The sequence below is a fragment of the Notothenia coriiceps genome, unplaced genomic scaffold (genome assembly GCF_000735185.1).
Source record: "Notothenia coriiceps isolate Sejong01 unplaced genomic scaffold, NC01 NC01_scaffold00037250, whole genome shotgun sequence".
Classification (NCBI taxonomy): domain Eukaryota; kingdom Metazoa; phylum Chordata; class Actinopteri; order Perciformes; family Nototheniidae; genus Notothenia; species Notothenia coriiceps.
The window spans coordinates 171,474-185,052 of NW_011369951.1; the positions used below are offsets into that span (position 1 = coordinate 171,474).

The window sequence follows — 13,579 nt, forward strand, 5'->3', positions numbered from 1 at the left end:
AATGAAGCTGAAGCACCACAAATATCTCTTTTATCCAGAGGTGTGAAGAAGTGGAGTACAAATACTTCATTACTGTATTAAGTACTTTTTCTTTCTACTTCTTACATGTTACACTCAAATATGTACTTTACTTTTACATGTTAAACAATACTTCATTACTGTACTTCATTTTACTTTTCTCATGTGAACCCTCCCACACTTCTTACATTTGATACTCAATACCTGTACTCTTCTACTTCTTACATGTTGAAACTCAAAACCTGACATCTACTTCTTACATGTTGAACACACAAATACCTGTACTATTTACTTCTCACATTTTCCAGGCTGTTCCTTTGTTTTGAATGTGTGTTTGGTGGGAATATTAGATCATGCGTGTATTGATTTGAACACGATCCGTGTATCCATCATTTCCTGGTCTTCTCTAAAGAAGAGGGACCAATGAAAACGTTGTCATGTTGCCGTTGTTCACCATGGAAACATTCATTAGCTAACAATGACATTATTGTTCTATTAATATAAAGGGAGGTCAGGAACTCTTTAAAACAGCTGCTAGTTATGGGTACTTTTTACTGAAGTACATTTCAAAGCCTCTTTACTTTTACTTGAGTAAAGAAGTTTAGTCAGTACTTCTACTTTCACCAGAGTATTTTTAAACACGAGTATCTGTACTTATTGAGGAAAGGATGTGTGTACTTTTGCCATCTCTGCTTTTATATTTCCACAGAGGAGAATGCATCCTACTCTATTTTAAATTCTGTAAGCGCATCTCATGGCTCTTCTACGTACATTTGAAAGAACACAAGAAATGATGTGTGTGTGTGTGTGTGTGTGTGTGTGTGTGTGTGTGTGTGTGTGTGTGTGTGTGTGTGTGTGTGTGTGTGTGTGTGTGTGTGGAGTGTGTGTGTAGAGTGTGTGTGCAAGAATGAAGACTCACACAACACGTGTTTACATGTCTCGTCATCCTACGTCCCAAAGGCAAAAGCATTAGATCAACTGGAGTCTTTAAACTGAATACATAATTATTGTTTTTCCTGTTGTATGTACTTCTCCCCCTGTCGCCTTGAGGCAGGGAAATTCACTAAAAAAGTCATATTAAAATGACTGCCTTTCTCATTGTATATTTCACACTGTTCATGCTAAAAAAGTAAATGCATAAATGAACTTCCAAGGTTAGCAGGTCTGTAACTTTGATCTCAGTGTTATCACCGGGCAGGATGAGGGATTATCTAATGAATACAGTAAACCATAAACATTAATACTCTGCTTCCTGGTCTTAAATTAGATTAGCGGTAACTCCACATTAATATTATTATTATAAGGCAGGCAGTATTTTATTTAGTATGATATAAAAGAGGACCTAGAAACCGAAACTACAGATTAAGCTACTTTATTCCAAACACATTTTCAGCAGTATAATCTGTAAGAATCAAATATCAATTGAAGGATTTGATTTGTGTCGTTTGTGCGCCGTGTGAATTTTTACTAAAGAGCAAATAAACCGTGAAGAAATATCTTAATGCAGTTTGAACTACCCTTCCTGTCATAGAGATGTTTTATTTGACTGTAATCTGGGAGGTTTTGCTCTGAATTGGGATTATCTAACTTTATTCTAAGGAATTATTCAACAATTGAATGTGAAAGTAGGTTGGTTGGTTGCAGGAAAGCAATCAGGTATGAAGTCAAATATTTAGATATTGCCGCTCCTAAGAACGGCGGATTTGATTTCAAACTGGGGTTTACGTGTATGTTCTTGGGTTGTTTCCCCTCAGGGTGGGCGAGCAGGTGACTCACATCCGGATCCAGAACACGGGGGATTACTACGACCTGTACGGCGGGGAGAAGTTCGCCACGCTGTCCGAGCTGGTGGAGTATTACACGCAGGAGAACGGCATCCTGCAGGACAAGGACTCCACCCTGATCGAGCTCAAATACCCTCTGAACTGCTCCGACCCCACCACTGAGAGGTGGGTGCCCTCTCCCTGCTCACTGTAGTGCTACTTGTTTCCCTACATGGTCCCTGTTACGGTCCTTTTGTCCCGTCTTAAACCTTTCCTTAGAATGTTTTATGAATTGTACGGTGTCCTTAGGTGCTCTGAAAGGCGCCAAGGACATTAAGAGCATTAAGAAACATATTATGAAATGACATTATGAAAAACATCTGCATACTTCCTCCACCAAGAACCATGAGAATCAGGTTTATAGCCAGGTACGTTTACACATGCAAGGAGATTGCTTTGGTGTATAAGTTGTAAAATAAGGTCCAAAATATAACAATTATAAGACATTTTAAGATTAAAGAATTTACACCAAATTGAAATATACAAAATAAACTAAAAAACATTTGTAAATTGTAAAAATACTCCATTTAAAAGGCAGGATAGATTTCCATTAAATTAAAAACATGTATGCCCCTCAGGATGATAATATAATAACTTGAATGACCACATTATTTGTATTCTTGTGCCGACATAAGGTTACGTATTTCATTTGTAAAATGTAGCATTTTGTGAGCTAGCTAGAGCTAAGAAGCAGAGGTGGAAGAAAGCTGAAGTAACAATGATAACATGTCAAAATGCTGTGTTACAAGTAAAAGTCTTGCATTTAAAATCAAAGTACAAAAGTATTGGCCTGAACGTATACTAAAAGTACTAAAAGTAAAAGTACTCGTTATGCCATTTCATATCATACACACTACTGCATTATGATTATTGTGTTCATCACAGCTGGTGAAGGGGAGCTGATTTTAAAAACGGTGTATTCTTCTGCTAGATATTTTAAGCTATAATTATATGACATAGTGTATTTATTATTTTATGTTTGGTTTGAATTAGCTAATAATAACAATTTAAATCTACGAATAAATAAAGCTGTTATAGAGGAAAACATTAAAATATTGGCTTCCACAATGTTGTGGAATAAAAGTATAAAGGAGTACGAAATGGAAATATTTAGGTAAAGTACACGTAACTCAAAATTGTAATTGAGTAAATGTACTTCACTATTCTCCCTGTAGGTTAATATTGAACACACACACACACACACACACACACACACACACACACACACACACACACACACACACACACACACACACACACACACACACACACACACACACACACACACACACACACACACACACACACACAGACACACACACACACACACACACACACCATGTATACATCACTTCAGGGGACATTACATTGACTTACATGCACTTCCTAGAGACTTACCCTAACCTTAACCAACACATGGTTATGGCGAGTCCCCACACGTGACTGTGTAAACAGATGTAGGTCCCCACAAGTATAGTAATGCTATGCCACACACACACACACACACACACACACACACACACACACACACACACACACACACACACACACACACACACACACACACACCACCCAGCCGCCTCCACCTACACTTTAGTTTAGTTCAGTGTTTAATTAAACTATGACAAGCTTTATTTCCTCTCGTTATTTATTTACTGCGGATAATAATTGTCCTTTTCACCGTGGTATTCCATGGAGGTTCATACTTTCCTCGAGGGGTGAAGGTGTTTTATTAGAAGCTTTTAGAAAATACATTTTAGGTCTAATAATAGCGTGTTTGTCGCTCTGCGAGTCAGTGAGACCCGAGAGTTCAAAGCCGTGGAGACTATACTTTATACTGATTTGTGTGTTTCATTTAAGTTCAGTTGTGCATTTGGTTCGACTTTAAACCTCTGCTGCATTCAAGATGGAAACATTTGTATATTTCCACATTTTTTAAGTTAAATATCTCCAACAGATCGGTTTAAACGCTCTGCGTGCAAGCATTATTAATGGTTGATAGGTTGAATAAAATGTTATCTGTTCTTATCACCTTCATTAAAAAAGCAGAATTTTCAAACATCTAAAGAACAAATATTTGATTTAGTAAAAAGTGATGTATGCAACACAACGATATAATCATAGAGGAATAGATAACAGAACAAACCTTCACACCACCAATTAGTTCATAAACACAAACCAATAAACAACATGAATGTGACCAAAAAGGAGCGGGACATCTTCAACTCTTACTTCCTCTTATATTTAAGAGAAATGTCTTCAATCTTTATGCAATTTGTAACAGATCTTAAATGGATTTCTGTTAATAATGAATACTCCTTTTGCTTACTGAATCAAAGGCTTTGTCTGACTCCTGCCATGATGGAAGACATGCTTAATTATAACCTATTCGACCTCTTTCTCAACACACACAGATACTGGAAATAGATGAAGCAACCACTCGCCAAAAGGAGACGAGAGCACTTCCACATTAAGTGAAGTGGCTGTTTCGTTGTTGCACAGAACGCTTTTCCAGAGGGCTGTCAGCTGTAGTTAGAATACGAGTTTATATTCAACATCAGAAAACATCCTTTTGTGAAGAATAATCGTGTTTCTATTTTATGTGAAACTTCACTGTTTCGATTTTTGAGATTGTTTTATGATTTTAAGTAACACACCTAACTTTTTCTGCACTCATCCTTTTCACTAAATCCCCTCAAACTGAACATAAGCAGCTTTTAACTCAACATATACACAAAGTAAAAAATGTAATTTGACATATAGGACTTAAAGCACTTTTAATGTAGTTGTTTGTAATCGTAGCTTTCAGAAACTCGTAAGCATCTCTGTTTGCTAAATATAGTCTCTAGATTATTTCCACAACATCTGTAAACACATCAAATACTTCTCCAGACTGTTTCCGTGAACAAGATACAAATCTCAATCTGTTTGCACTTTAAAAAACCTCCATTTATCCTTATACTTTTTATTCTATTTAGCTCACAATGCCTATTTAAATTCACTGCATACGTTTGATTATTAATGGACCTTTTTCTATAAGCTAGAAACATTGTGCAACTGCTTAAAGTAGGTTAATGTCCACCTGATAAGCTCATCGGCATGAGCTGCTTTTATGAGTCAAGGAGGACTTTCTATCGTGTGTGTGTGCATGTGTGTGTGTGCATGTGTGTGTGCATGTGTGTGTGTGACTGTGTGTGTGTGCATGTGTGTGTGTGTGACTGTGTACTTCACCCTTGCTGGAAGCTCTGCCCCCCCTCGTCCTTCTCTCTCTGTCAGTTGTCTAACTTCCCTTTTGTTTCTGCGGTTGGAAACTTTAAGTTTTGACACATTTGAAAGCAGTGGCCAGACCCGGCGTGTCTTCCTCTTATTGCACACTCCATCGAGTTCTTGCTCACTCGCTGGCTGCCTCTTCCTCATCTCAACCAATCTTAGTCTCTCATCTTAAAACACACACACACACACACACACACACACACACACACACACACACACACACACACACACACACACACACACACACATGCACGCGCACAGAAGCAGGTCAGCGTTTATGTCATGTATCTGGAGGCTTATCTCTTCTCAGTAAAGAGGAAAGATTAGTTTGTTGAATTTAAAGGCACTTTATTGCAGGTGGATGATTGCGTGTTAATCTTGGATGTGCATAGTTTAATTGTTGCCTTTTTTAATTTTATTTTACAGTTTTAAATAAATGATTCCCTTGCACAAGCTGTCCCTCATCTTCTGCAAAGGTGCATGGACAGAACTTTTCTTTTTTTGCTTTTTAGTCTGCAGGTGCTCCATGCAACGTGTTAACTGTGACACTGTGTGTGTGTGTGTCTGTGTGTGTATGTGTATGTGTATGTGTATGTGTATGTGTATGTGTGTGTGTGTGTGTGTGTGTGTGTGTGTGTGTGTGTGTGCGAAGGCTATAAATAATCTGTCCTCTTCAGCCACGAAATCTGCCATCAGAAATTTTCCGACCGCATAACAGGAAGTTTAGAAGAAGAAATCGAGAACAGTGCCTAAATTTAAGTCACAGCCCAACCTGACCGAGTGAGCCTTCACTCTTGAACACACACTTCACACTTCACACTTCACACACACACACACACACACACACACACACACACACACACACACACACACACACACACACACACACACACACACACACACACAGACAGAGTACGTCGGGGGACAGAAATATGTCGGCCTGTAATAGCAACATGTGTACTTTCTGTTTTTAACTGCTCGTATACGACGAATGCACCTGATTCTGCTGTGGCTTTCTATTTGTGCTCAGTGTGTGGAGAGGAACGGTCTCGTGCACCACATCAGTGAGAGGCAGACAACCGCTTAGCCGTGAATGCACTTTAACACACGCTATTCACAGATAAACATTCAACTAGGCTCACATACAGTAAGAAGACTGCTTGTTCTTTGTTGGAATACCTCACCCCCAAAATGACCATTTGTATATTAGTTTCCTGTGTTAGCATGTATTATTGCATCATGCAGGTAGTGGACATTTAAATGCATTTCACCAGATGGAAAAGGGAGTACTTCACTTACAAAAGAACCAGTTCGATATCTTCTACTTGCCGCGTGTTGCTTTGAATTCTTGCATGCCTCCACAGCGAAAGAAACCCTTAAAGAAAATCGAAATAAGGGCAAGAGAAAATCTATGTTAAAACCTATTTTGTGTTAATCTCTCAAACAACACGTGTCTCATTTATCCAGTGTTTTGAAAGCTAATATAAAAACATCTCTTCAACCTTATTGTTTAATATACGAGGAGTAGTGCGCCTGCGCAAGTGAAACAAGGTTTTTGCAGAAGTGTTTTAAATAGGGAGGGTTTAGAGTTCATGCATGTGTGTGGGAAACTGTATTGAGCATACGACTGAATACATCAGACTTGGGTTGTATGTTTTAAGTTGTGAGTCAAAGGCAGCCCCAATTTACTTCAATGCGCTTTTGGATTATTTATTAACTGAGTTTTCTTTAAGAGTTAAATTAACACTGGGTGAGTTATTGAATTATAAATAGTCATTTTGTAGGTGAAGTTTTCCTTTGAAGGTATCATTATGATCAGATTCTAATTTTATTCCAAGGGTTTTTACAAACAAGGAATTTGATTTATTGTGTTCGGGTGATTTCATAAACACACTTAGAGCAATTCAGTTGTAAAAAAAGAGGCAAAGAGAAAACTAAAGGATTTCAAAAAGCTATTATGAAAAGTGAGTACGCAAAAAAATATAAATAAAGAAAATNTAAGTAGAGTCTGACAATTCAATTAGTTACATATGAGCATTATATTGATTTGAAGAGGAGGAGCTGTGCATCTCATTGCATTGGATTAGATTAGATATTCTTTATTGGTCCCAATTCGATTTGTTTTAATGATTTTTTTTATCACATCAGCATATCGAAAAAACACTGGGCATGAATAAAAAATGGCGTCACTATCAAATACACAATATGAATAAACAGAATGTCATGAAATGCTTTAAGAACTTTTAAGACCATTAAACACCATAACATTCATCTGTTTGCATCTTGCTAATTATTCATCTTTATATTATATTATTATTTACTTATATATATATATGTATAGACTCTTCTTGCACTATTTCTATGTTATTTGTATTTACTTGCACATCTCAAAACATTCTCTCGCACAATTTTATCCGTTTGACTTGTTCTTTGTCCTATATACGTATATGTCCCACTGTTGGAGGAGCCTGTGACTTCGGTTGTTCATTGCCATATCTACACTGTAGCTAATAACAATAAAGCCTTGAATTGAATTTCTGCAGGTCACAGCACCTCAAAGCAGCAACCGAACTGTCGCTCAGGGCAGGAATATCTTCAGAGATGTGTACCCAGTGTATAACAGCAGTGTGTGTGTGTGTGTCTCTCAGGTGGTACCACGGTCACCTCTCAGGGCCCAATGCAGAGAAGCTGCTGTGTGTGCGGGACGACCCGGGGACCTTTCTGGTGAGAGAGTCTCTGTCCAAGCCTGGAGACTTCGTCCTGTCGGTGCTGACGGAGGAGATGAGCAAGACGGGGACCAAGAGGGTGTCCCACATCAAGATCATGTGTCAGGTAGGAGAGTGTGTGTGTGTGTGTGTGTGTGTGTGTGTGTGTGTGTGTGTGTGTGTGTGTGTGTGTGTGTGTGTGTGTGTGTGTGTGTGTGTGTGTGTGTGTGTGTGTGTGTGTGTGTGTGTGTGTGTGTCCCATGCACGATAACGGGTGCATGGAAATAGGCTTTGACTTCATGTGAAATACTGCGGGGTATTCCCACAGTTGTGTAGTACACTCTGAAGTGTGTACTCAGTTCCCCTGTCTTCTGCAATACAATACTTTTTTCTCATATTTCAACTCTATTGGTAATAAATGTCAGGCCCAGTTTTACTTTGTAGAAACACAAATATCAACGTTTCAAACACCACAACAAAAACAAAAACTAAAACATTCATTTTTAGTTAAAGCATGTCACGATAGAATAATCCAAATGCTTCCATTAAAACCAGTAAAAGTGGGGAAGAAATACAAGTGCAATAAAATAATCCAAAAGTAAAAACCCTATTAATAAAGGTAAGACGGAAAAAAAAAAAATACTATAAAATAATGCAAATAAATCCAAATAAATAAATAAAACATTACAAAAGTGGAAAATATTTTAACTATTTTGTTTAAAAATATGTTTTCCGCTGTCATTTCAAAATATCGACCACATTTGCCTCGGATTTGAATAAAAGCTGCCTTCTACATTTTATTTTTGAGTACTTTCTGAATTTTCAAAGAGCCTTATGTTGACGACCTTTGGCCTCGCTCAGGAAATGAAACGATAAAGAATCTGCGATATTAGATTTTCACCAGTAACTCTTATCAAACGTGTGGTTATGATGTTCGCAGCAGGTCACACAGCCGTCCTCTGAAACTCATTTCCATAGATTGTGTCTTTCCGTCAGCACCAGGGCTTTTGCATTTTGTTTATTTTAACCCTTCGTCGGAAACACCGCTCAGACGCAATTTAAATGGAAGCCATTATTTGTGTGCGACGCCGAGGTCCCGCAGATTATCCTGAGATTAGCTGAGCGATCACAAACGGCTTTTCATGAGCGTGTGGAGAAGATTAGGTCAGTTTCCAAACCGTACTCAGCTCTGAGGTGTCAGCAAATACATCAGTGTAAAGTTTACACAACGCACATTCATTTGATCAGCAGTAAAACTCTTTTAATTATTGGATTAATGTGTTGGATAGAATTCAATCACAATCAAACTCACTATGTATTAAATACTTTAAGTGTTGGCTGGAAGTCTGTGTCACAAAACACTAATTAATATCCTATTCATTTCAATCTTAATAAAAAGCACACATTGTGGGTTTTCTTATTTTATTGAAGCACCCTTGTTTTTATTTTGATTGCTTCTCAGTTTATGTATCCCTATAATGGCTTAAAGTATTTTTTGACTTGACATGTAGTACAATTGAAGTCTTTACTTATGTATTGTTTATCTGTACTTCCTTTATCTGTGTTATTTCCTCCTGCCTAACGACTGCGGATCTTAATGAGCACTTTTTCCAGCTGCAGCGTTTTTAACTGTCATCTGTTCCAATCAAACCAACGTATAAATAGATGTGTGTGTTCCCTGACGAGTCATGTTTCCCCGTGTGTGTGCAGAACGACAGGTACACAGTGGGCGGTTCAGAGATGTTCGACACGCTCACAGACCTGGTGGAGTTTTATAAACGTAAAGGCATCGAGGAGATCTCCGGGAACTGGGTGCATCTCAAACAGGTGCATATTTTCTAAATGATAAAACATGTCAGAATGAGATCCAAAGTGAGCGTCAGTCCGCTGTGAAACATCCGGAAACAGGTCATTTATTTGAACAGCGCAACCCACAGATAGGAAACAGCTCTGTTGACCTACTGAAGATGATGTTGTGTTCGTCACTAGAGTGTTATTCATTAGATGTTTCCCTCACTCAAGCCCAGTCAAATCCGCTTTATTGCCATTCTTTAGACCGTACTGCCAAGAACACAGCATTTAAGTTACCTAACAGTGTGTGTATGTGTTTCCATGTATGGTAATATGGCTTGTGGTGCAGTGGACTAGTGCGTTGGTGTTCGTATCAGACCACAGGTTCAAACCCCACTGCAGTCAGCATGTCGTTGTGTCCCTGAGACACTTCACCCCAAATCGCTCCACAGTATTGAGTCGCTTTGGATAAAAGTGTCTAACATGTAATGTAATATATATATTTGTAATTTTGACCATACATGTACTTTGTTAGAAATACCATCAAAAAACATTATATGTAGTATACATACAAATATCTGTGCCTTGAATCCTAAAAATAGTCATTAGAAAAATAACCCAAGTAATTACTAAAAGTATATTCTTTGTGTTAATAAAAAATAGATAAATAATAATAATACAAAATAAATAAAAACAGCCCAGGTAATTACAAAAAGTATCGTCTTTGTGTTGATAAAAAATAGATAAATAACAATAAAAAATAAATATTTTTTTTAAATTTTTTTGTGAATAATCACATTGAAGTTTAGTTGGTGTCTCTCTCTCTCACATTCAAACTCCAAGAAGCTTTATTGACATGAGCAGTATTTTTCAAAGCACATTTGTTCAAAGTGGTATAACAGTGGACCTTTAAACAACCGTGTTAATAACAATAATATGTGAAATAAGATAAACAATCTGAACATGCTCTCTGTCTCTTCCCCTCTCTGCAGCCGTACTTCTCCACCCGGGTGAACGCGGCAGACATCGACAGCCGGGTGAAGCAGCTGGACCTGACGCAGCAGCCGCAGGAGGGCGAGGGCGAGGGCGAGAAGACCAAGGCCGGATTCTGGGAGGAGTTTGACGTAAGATTTGACCCCATGTTTCCTATAGATAGATAGATAGAATCCTTTGTTGTCATTATACAGGAACAATGAGATGAGTAGAGCTACTCCTTTTTTTAAGGTGCCATCAAATTGATGCTTTTGTCTGTGATACAAGAACCACAGTGGTGCTCTGAAGTGGGGGAAGTAAAGTATGCTTCAGACTTTTTAGGACAGTCTGAGTGTGTATAAAGTCACTTCCTGACTTCAGGGACTGTGGAGGACTACAGGTGCAATGCTACCATCGTGTGGCGGTGGAGATTGCGTAATAAGTCACAGCAGGATTTGAGTAAAGAGTGCACTGGAAGAGAAATGATACTTAAAACACTTCATAACAAACCAGAATGACATTAAGTTAAAGAGCCACTTTTATAGCTTATTTGACTATTTATTAAATGCAGGTGGTGTTGACTACTTTCCTAAACTAGAATATTGTTGACTAGATGTTTTTCTCATTAATTGGGCCAACAAAATGTCAGATTATTGTAAAAAAAAAGGGCTAATCGTTAATTCATTTTTTTCCTAGAGTGGTCCAAAATGTAATGACGTTTATTTAATGAAACAAGACATTTATCAAAACAACAACGAAGCCTCAAAATCAGGATGTTTCTGACAAACGACTGATCCATTAATTGCTTAACTGTCTAATCTTCAGTGTGGACACTTTACACTATTGGTAGTTGCAGAGTCATAGTTTGATTTTAATGGAATACTGTCATATATGTTCCTCTCTTATATACTAATGGCAAACAATTAGTATAAAATACACATACTATATATTATTAGTAACAATTTAGGGCACACTTGGTGTAACACAGTCGTCTCTTTGTCCCGCCAGGCTCTTCAAAAGTTCGAGGCGAAGGTGAAGAAGAGCCGAGAGGAGGGTCAGAGGCCAGAAAACAAGAGCAAAAACAGATACAAGAATATTCTTCCCTGTGAGTTCCAATCGTTTAATCTTCCTCATTAACCAAATCTCATGAGACGTTTTGATCGCTGACATTAACCAATTGTTCTTCTTCTTCAACCAAGTCAACGAGACCCGGGTCGCCCTGCAGGACATGGACCCCGAGGTCGTGGGTTCAGATTACATCAACGCCAACTACGTGAAAGTAAGTCTCAAAATAACACAAAAAACCACAAAATCCCAACAACAATAATCCTCAGAAATGTTTACTATTCTTTCGAAGTCAAAGTCAACTTTATTGTCAATCGTTCAGTTTGTGTGTACAGACCATAGGTACAGACAGTGAGATCAAAATACCGTTTCCCACAATCCTTTATTCCTGTATTTGTTGTTGTTTTCCCCCAGAACAAACTGTCGGACAAACTGTCGGAGAGCAGCGCACCTAAAGTTTACATCGCCACCCAGGGTTGCCTGGCGACAACTGTCAACGATTTCTGGCAGATGGCGTGGCAGGAGAAAACCAGGGTGATCGTCATGACGACACGAGAGGTCGAGAAAGGCCGGGTCAGTATTAAGGGTTTTTACATGATGTGTCTTTTCTGAAATACTGACAGCGTTTATATTTTTCCCAGATTCCACCCAGGTGTCGGGATCTCTTGAAAATAATTTTAACCGAAAGCACGAAAACGCTAAAAAGGCCAAAAAATATCTGGTTGATAGTTAATAACGGAAATCCCCTCCTTAAAGGTCCCATGTCATGGCCATTTCTACTGATCATATTTCCATTGTTGAGGTCTACTAGAATAGATTTATATTGTGCAATGTTCCAAACTCACATTGGTTTCTCATACAGCATCTCTGTAAAGTATGTGTATTCACTCTCTGTCCTAAACGGCTTGTTGGAGCTCCTCCCCCCCCCATCCCTGTGAGCCCAGTGTGCTCTGATTGGTCGGGATGTTGCGAGGCTCGCTGCTGCGAGGAGCGGACAGGTTTCCGGTTCGGCGATATACAGCGAGAACAAGCGAAACTCATCCTGAGCACACACAAACACTCACAGCCGAAGTAAAAACAATAAGTGTGTCTTGATATTGAGTAAGAAAAAGGTTTCTAACGCTGTGAGAATGGGTCTGCGGAGAGCATTTCTCCACCAGCCCAACTCGTCTATTACCAATCAGGGAGCTCTATGCAAGTCAATGGGGACTCCCTGTTAGTTAGCCAAGGGATCCTGGTGTGGGAGGGGCTCCGCGGATTGGTCCATTTGGGCCAATCCGGTCATTTGTTGTTGATTTGGGTGTTCACACGTCACAGAACCCAGGAAGCAAACAATGGAAAATGAGGAATGTCCAACGAGGCATTCTGGGGCAGCATAGACAGGTATTTTCTGTGTTAGAGTTTTACTCCCTACAGGGTGTACTTTGAGGGTCTGTGACTCTGCAGACCGTTCACATGCATACAAACCTTCATAACACACAAGGGGACGGGTAATAACCAGAACAGCATGACATGGGACCTTTAAGCCACGCATGTTTGCAAACATACTCCTATGGAACACTGTTGTATTTTATGGAGTATGCAGCACACTGTAAATATAAATCCCAGCCTACGTCACTGCAATGGCTTCCATCATCTTTTGATATTTAGATCAAATGGCTCTCATTGTTGTTTGTAGTTGCAGTTTTCCCTATTGTTGTAGGTGACATTTCTTTTTAAGAATGAACCGGCAGATGATATAAATAAATCAGAGCTGATCTGATTTCAGTTTTATCTTTCTGAACACTTGTTTACTCAGCGTCCTTAGTTGAGAGAACCTATTCCCTTTACAATAAACATTGTGTGTCATGGTGAGCTTGGGCAACATATTAAAACACACAAAGTTCCAAAAATAAGAAAGACAACAACAGCGTTCAAAATAATCCACAAAAA

At 38.7% G+C, this 13,579-nt stretch overlaps 1 protein-coding gene across 1 annotated transcript in view; it reads left to right on the plus strand.

The window, feature by feature from the left end:
• Nucleotides 1–1,761: 1,761 nt before the first annotated feature.
• Nucleotides 1,762–13,579, plus strand: part of ptpn6 (protein tyrosine phosphatase non-receptor type 6) — a gene marked incomplete at its 5' end in the record, with an annotated part of 15,362 nt that continues 3,544 nt past the window's right edge. The window contains 7 exons of the mRNA XM_010796567.1: nt 1,762–1,967; nt 7,763–7,946; nt 9,530–9,646; nt 10,603–10,734; nt 11,591–11,687; nt 11,782–11,861; nt 12,062–12,220. Coding sequence (XP_010794869.1) covers nt 1,762–1,967; nt 7,763–7,946; nt 9,530–9,646; nt 10,603–10,734; nt 11,591–11,687; nt 11,782–11,861; nt 12,062–12,220 — 975 coding nt within the window. The remainder of the gene's footprint in view (nt 1,968–7,762; nt 7,947–9,529; nt 9,647–10,602; nt 10,735–11,590; nt 11,688–11,781; nt 11,862–12,061; nt 12,221–13,579) is intronic.